The 7,500-nt window shown below is 44.3% G+C and overlaps 1 protein-coding gene across 1 annotated transcript; it reads right to left on the reverse strand.

Annotated features, from left to right (window-relative positions):
- Positions 1-2,278: 2,278 nt before the first annotated feature.
- LOC125028183 lies at positions 2,279-6,822 on the reverse strand. The gene is made up of 3 exons (XM_047617566.1): positions 6,804-6,822; positions 6,475-6,538; positions 2,279-3,639 (listed from the first exon to the last, which is right to left on the reverse strand). Exons 1-3 carry the CDS (start codon positions 6,820-6,822, stop codon positions 2,430-2,432), a joined length of 1,293 nt encoding a protein of 430 aa, XP_047473522.1. The 3' UTR covers positions 2,279-2,429.
- Between the last annotated feature and the right edge of the window lie 678 nt (positions 6,823-7,500).

Raw genomic sequence — 7,500 nt, forward strand, 5'->3', positions numbered from 1 at the left:
GTTTCTCATATTTCCATATATTTATTTGATCGACGTCTGATGTTTTGCCTGCCAACTTCAGTTGCATGTAAATTATAGTCCCATTTCGTGAGGGAATTCATCATTAGAGAGGTAATATTTGTTAATACATTTAAACATACTGTAGTTTGCATATCTATAGATTAAAAAGATATACAGTACATCCAACGTGCCGTTTGGAAAAGAACTAATAGCAACAGTACCAGATGTTTGGATCAAGTGTTAAAGATATTCAAATATGCAGGCGTAAGAAGGTATTCACATCAAAGGCCGAGCGCAAGACAAGGGATAAACAATAGAGGCATAAAAGGTATGAAAGTTATATTGTTTTCACGGTATAAACTACTTTGAACTTTCTTAAATGTTACAATAATGTATATATTGATGATGGCTTAAGTATATGGTTAGTTCATGACAACTTACAAAACTTTACAGTCAGTACTTGTAAAAGGCGTGAAACCTTTATAAGCCTATAAAAGCTGGCATTTTACATCGGATCATTTCTGAAGACACCGATCAGAAATTCATTTCAACATAGAGGAATTTATTGCACTGATATCACTCGAAATATTTTCTTTGAATTCTTTTTTTTTACATTAATCGCATCAAGGTATAAAACCAAAAACTTTTACTTTCACACATGAACCGAAACGACAGCCTAAGAATCAATGCGCTAAAGGATGGGACCGTCTTTATCATTGTTCATCGTGTGAGCAAACAATGATAATGACTAAATTAACGGAATGTTAGCAGATTAGGGTTGCTGCAAATCGATTCATTGAAAAATTCATAATTTCTTCGAAAAAAAAATTCCCTCGTGGCCATAATAACAATGATAAAGAAAGGAAATATTGATGGAAAAACGTGATTTTCTAAAAATGTTTATACAATGACAGTAAGAAATGGTGGCATTGTGGTCATTAACATCACAAAAATAACCAAAGCTGTAATAAGCACAAATTACCATTTACATTCAAATTTCTCCTGAAGTTAATAGGACAATCAAACAGATTCGGACACTGATGCAATAGAGATAAAGTATCTTTAGAAAAGATTACGGAAAGAGACACGGTCCAGCTATCACGTGACTCATTTTTCTCGGGATGCGATGGATAATTGGTCCAGGAATCGGTCTTTGTTTGCCTATTATGGACCTTCGCGAGTAAAAAATGCCAGTCATCCTGCTTAGGCCTTTTTTCCCTCCGAGAGAAGCGTCCAAGGTTTGGATTCGTAGGATGTGGGATTTAGATCCATTGCCCGCAGTCTGTTGTTTTTCTCATACATGACACACGCACTACCGTGTGCAAACATACTCACACACACACACACACACACACACACACATACACACACACACACACACACTCACACACACACATATATATAGATAGACAGCTAGATAAATAGACAGATATTGATATACATAGACACACACACACACACACACACACACACACACACACACACACACACACACAAGTGCGCGCGCAACGCAAACAACACACATAGCACACATAAAACACACGTACGTATACACCCGTATATATAAAAACCCAGTGACATACTTAGACACACAAACGCCCGAACACACGTCTAAATGTAGCGGGATACACACACACGCACACACGTACACAAACTCATGCATGCACGTCCGCACGCATGCACGCACGAACACATGCACGCACGTACGCACACACACACACACACACACACACACACACACACACACACACACACACACACATATATATATATATATATATATATATATGTGTGTGTGTGTGTGTGTGTGTGTGTGTGTATATATATCTATATTGATCTATCTATCCATCTATCTAGATCTATCTATATATATGCATGTATATATACACACCGCTATATATATTCGTTGTTTCAGCTAAATATCTATAATAGTATATAGTATATAGACAGCAGATTAGGAAAGAAGAAACCAACTAGCCAACTGGAATTTGGCCATTTCCTCCTATAGCGATTTTTTATAAATCCGAATTATCCAGATAAATCCACATCGCCTTTTTACGTGTCGTTTATTCAGGCAATTTGACTTTATCTCGGATCCTGTTCCTATAATGGATGCTTCGGGTGTGAATAAACACGGTATATCTTTTTACCTTCGTGTGTTTCGTTTCCCATTTACGATAATTAATTGTCTTTTTATGGATATTCATGTTTGCGTATTATGATTTATATCGGCTCCATTAAATTTGTCGCTGGTCTCGGAATCTTTCCCAAAAGTCAGTTGGGAAACATAAAATTTATTAAATACAGCGTAAGTACATTTGATAAGATCCTTGTAGCTTATCATATGAACATTGTCAAAATGTATATTCACACTACTGCGTAGCACACCTAAGTTATATTAGTTACATTACAAATTTGGCATTTTATGATTATTTTCCAAAGGGATTGAAGGCCTGGGATGGCTCGGGGTAGTTGTAGCCGGTGTTGCAATTGGGCTGGACAGTGCTGGTGGCTGTCACGGTGTTGTACTGCTGGTTGAACACGGTGGACGTCACCTGGTTGGTGTTGTACACTGTACTGGTCACATACTGGGTGCGGGTCTGACCAGGAGCTTGCTGGGTAATGACGGACGTCTGTGTGACGGTGACGTATTGCGTCTGGGCTGGGAGGTTGACGACGGAAGGAACTGTCTGCTGGGAGTAGATGGTTGTGGGAACCACCTGGGTGGACACCTGGGTCCTCACCACCTGCTGAGGCACTGTGACAGTCCTGGTGTTATACTGCGGCACCTGCTGCGTGCGCACGACGGTGGACACCTGCTGCTGTACCTGTGTGCGTGTCACGTACTGAGTCTGGGTGTTGGTGAGAACCACCTGCGAGAAGATGGTTGTGGTGACGGGGACCACCTGCGTGGAGGTGACGACGCGGGTCTGGCCGGGCTGAGTGATGGTCTGCGTGACGGCGTTGGTCCTGACTACTTCCGTCGTCCTGACGACGTCCTGTGCGGGCACGACCACAGTGGAATACTGCGTGCTGTACTGAGTGCTGACGACAGTACGCGTCTGACCTGGTGCCTGCTGCGTCCTGGTAACCGTCTGTGTCTGGTAGATAGTGCTGACCACCTGCTGAGGTACCACTTGTGTGGACACAACGTTCCTGGTGATGGTGGTGGGGACCTGCTGAGTACGGGTCTCGTATCTGGTCTGGTACTGAACTTCAGTCCTGACGCTCTGCTGTGTGCGGGTCACATAGCTGACCTGAGGTGGGAGAGTGATGACCTGTGTGCGCACGTTGTCCTGCGTGCGAGTGACGGTGACTGTCTGGTACTGCACCGACGGGACTTGCTGAGTGCGGACGACTTCGGAGTAGATTGTGGTGTAGACCTGCTGAGTGCGGACGGAGGTCTGGGTGAGGTACTGCACGTCGTTGTTGTAGACGGTGGAGGGGACGACCTGGGTGGAGTACTGCGTCTGCGTTCGGTAGACGGTGGAGGGCTGGCAGTCGGGGCCAGGTCGTGGCGGCAGATAACCCTGGGAAGACTGCAGGTCAATGGCATTACCGAAGACCTGACGCCTCGGTCGCTCCACAGAGGCTCCCAACACACACCCCACCAAGAGGGACAGCAGCAGTGCCTTCATCCTGTGGGAATTAGCAATATATGGGCATCACATATCCAATGTAGATACGTGTAAATATAAAGATAGCGGCATAATGGTCGGGGACAAAATATTGTACTTACGTGTTCCTGAAGATGCTGTTTCATGGGGGGAGGACTGTTATAAAAGGCACCATAATATTGTTAGTTTATTTTTCATTTACATAAATACAAAACTGTGTCTATATGTGAACGCAGTTATATACCCTTCTTTGGATATCTAAATGGTCTTATTTTTGTAGATCGCAAACAATTTTATATCTTAGGTGGCACTAAAAATATATACGTATTCTATGTTTCTGCAACAAGCAAGCGCACAGACTATTTATCCTCTAACATCAAAGGGGCGGGCCGGCTCGGGGTAATTGTAACCAGTCTGTCCGCATGTGGCTGTGATAGTCTGGGTGACAGTAACTTGCTGAGGGCGGTTAACCGTCTCATAGACGACCTGCTGCTGTTGCTGGGTCTGCACGACCTGACTGGTGACCACGCGGTCCTGGCCGGGCACCTGGACCACAGAGGTCCGCACTTCCTGTTGGGTTTGTACCACGGGGGCCGGTGTGACGTACTGGGTCCTGACCACGGTCTGCACCTGTGTGAAGGGCTGAACACGGGTCTCGTAGCGGGTGGTGTAGATGGTGGTGGGAACCACCTGGGTGCTGACCACCTCCTGGGGCACCACCTGGGTTTGGACGCGAGTCTGGGTAACCACGTTGGTCCTCGTCACCACCTGTTCGCGAGTGGCGACGGCATTCTCGTAACGCGTGTTGACAGATGTGAAAGGAATGACCTGTTGTCTCTGGACAACGCTGGTCCTTACGACGTCCTGTCCGCGGACGACTGATGTCTGTACCACCTGTTGCACACGTGTCGAAGTGACGTAGCGAGTGTTGGCTGGCTGTTGGCGGCTGACAACAGAGGTCTGAACGGCGGTCTGGACACGTGTCTGTACAACATCGCGACCAGGGAGCGTAACGACCTGCGTTTGTTGCTGTACCTGAGTCTGGTAGTTGGTGACAGGCTGGTTGACAGTCTGAACCTGTGTACGGGTCACCTCCACAGGCACGACTTGAGTCTGCGTTTGTGTCTGGGTGACGTAGCTGACCTGTGGTACAACGCGGGTAGATGTTACGTACTGGGTCTGCACAATGGGCGGACTGGGGACGGTTTGGGTCTGAACTCTGTTATTAAAGAGGGTAGTTGTTTGTTGGATGACACTGGTCTGGTACTGAACCTGCGTCTGGACACGGGTTTGGAAGAGAGTGGTGGGCACGACCTGCTGTCTGACCACTGTGGTCGTCCTGTACTGAGTGTTGACTTGGTTTACAGTCTGGACGTTGACAGAGGTCTGAACGCGGGTGTCGTAGACGACGGAGGTGACCGTCTGGCAGGGGGTCTCAGGTCGTGGGGGCAGGTACCCTCCTTGGGGGTTGGCCGAAACCAGAGCCAGCAGCAGCAGCGTCGCCGTCAAGCGCCACATCCTGCAAAGAGAAATTCCACAGATTAGAGCAGCGGTGATTGGAACCCCCGCGTCTCGATCACTCATTTGGGAATAAAGTCCAATCACGCGCCCCTCTATCTGTGCAACTTCTCCATGCGGTGTGGGCTGACCCGAGAGGACTTTATCGCCCAGATGAGCCGCGAGACTTAACTGGTGTACAAATTACAATATGTAATAAAGGAAACTGCAACATATTAAGTCCCAAGAGGACTTTATCGCCCAGATGAGCCGTGACGCTTACCTATTCAATTGACGTGACCGACGATAAAATAATTGCTAAAGTATCTATTACTTGCAAGTTAAACCTTGATAAATTACCCGTTGCAGTACGCTGTTACTATTAAACTTGACCAAATGAAGAGAAATTTCTAAATCATTAATTGATACCAAATTAACAAGAAATATGATAACTATTACGATGGGTAATTGTCCACTGATTATAATTCTACAGAATAAAGATAAGATTCATAATAAAGCGTCAACGGGCAAAGACAAAGACGCAACACGTAAAAGGTGGGCTTATGAGACACGAGCAAAAACTACTGGCTTGAGATGAGACGAAAAACTGTCGAGAATGACTTACAGTAGCACGAATAAAACGCTAGATATGAGAGGTAATGTCTGAAGCAGTGATCTAGGAGCGAACACACGAAGGAAGACTTTCCGTGAATGCAAGAATGACAAGCGAGAGATGGATTAGGCTGTGGTTTTCGGGGCAGATGATACAGTGGTGTGAAAGAAACTAATGATGCAGCAATTTCCCCGAGCAATGCACGGAGCACAGTCCCTTGAGTCGAGTGCAAGTTTGGATGAATATAAAAAGTTGTTTTACTTATAAAACTGTTCTTTTGATAAAAAAACAAAACAAAAACAAAAACAAACACAAAACGATTTTGAGGGAATTAAAAAAGTTCCAAAAGGAGTAAAGATTACATACTGAGAAGTAAATGCATACCTTATTTTACGAATATTATATCCTATGGTTTAATCACAAATCGAGACTTAATTGAAAAGAAACTAATGATCTGAATATTACAATGGACTGCAATGAAAAAAAATCACTGGCAAGCAAATTCACGCAGCAAAAGTGAAAAAGAAATTGTAAAAAAGGAAAAATCCCTTTAAAACAATCTTGGCACAGCTTTACACACTAAGTTTTACAGCCTTCAGTACGAAAACACAACTAATTGCACTGGGTATTTTCACTTCACTCAGATCTGATCTTAGGCACAAATGCCAAAGCTCGCCATGGCCTAAAGCGCTTCTCATTACGTTCTTCTTATTTTTCTTTCCAAAGATGTTCTCACGGATCACTAACCTCAGGAGCTTCCAAGAGACAGTGAGAAGAGCAAAAGTCGAAACCTCAACGCCGGTCGAAGGTGCTGACAGCGTGTGAAGACGCCAGCGGGACAAGGTCTATATATACACCGTCACTGCTGGAGAAGGGGGCCGTTGGCAGAAGGACGAACCAGCGCGGGCTCCGAGGGAAGGGGGAGGGGGGGGGGGAGGCAGGGAAGGAGGCAGTGGGAAAGGGAAATGAGGGGGAGGGAGGGGGAAGACCTCGGCGGGCGCAAACAAGTAGGGGGGCGCACATCTCGCCCTTTCTGCGGCCTTTGTTTACTCGGCGATCTTCGTGTCTTCCTTTACGTGCCTCGAGAGTGAGCATTTCGAGCGTTCGGGAAGAGTGAACGCGGATTCGCTATTACTTGCGCGTACACAAATACATACACAAATATATAGGGGTAGATATGTACACACGCACATATAAGTGATTGTAGAGTTTGCCCAAGGCGAAGCGAGTACTCTGCAACACTGCCATCATCCTTAGCAAGAAATGACTCATCTCTTCTTAGGAAACTGGTTGTTACTTGAAATGTATCGATAAATTCATAGAGATTTCTATCATGAAGTAGCTGTACGAGTAACATGAATCTCTGCTTGTGTGTGTATTTATTGTGTATGTCAGGTAACCATCGTTTAAAGTATGGCATATATTTGTAGTATAGCGTAGACACGCATATATATTTATCCTTTTTGGTCATCAATCAAACATTTACAAAACAAACTCGGCTAAAATAAAGGAAATGCTTTTCAACTCTTAACTGTGCCAAGAGGCTTTATTCTCATGGCACTTATCTCGAGTGAAAGTACTCCCTCTATAAATTGTAAAAAATATAATAAAAAACTTGTAAAGAAAAAGAAGCACAAAAAAAGAAGAATGGAGAACAATATATATATATATATATATCTACCTATTTATCTATACATACATCTATATATATATATATATATATATATATATTTATATATATATATGTGCATATATATATATTCATATATATAT

This window comes from Penaeus chinensis, chromosome 8, assembly GCF_019202785.1.
Source record: "Penaeus chinensis breed Huanghai No. 1 chromosome 8, ASM1920278v2, whole genome shotgun sequence".
Classification (NCBI taxonomy): Eukaryota; Metazoa; Arthropoda; class Malacostraca; order Decapoda; family Penaeidae; genus Penaeus; species Penaeus chinensis.

What these genes read in the sequence shown, in the direction of transcription:
- LOC125028183 (XM_047617566.1), bottom strand. An exon ending in GTCTCTTGGAAGCTCCTGAG is followed by an intron (nt 3,640 to 6,474) that starts GTTAGTGATCCG and finishes TAATTCCCACAG; the next exon opens with GATGAAGGCACTGCTGCTGT.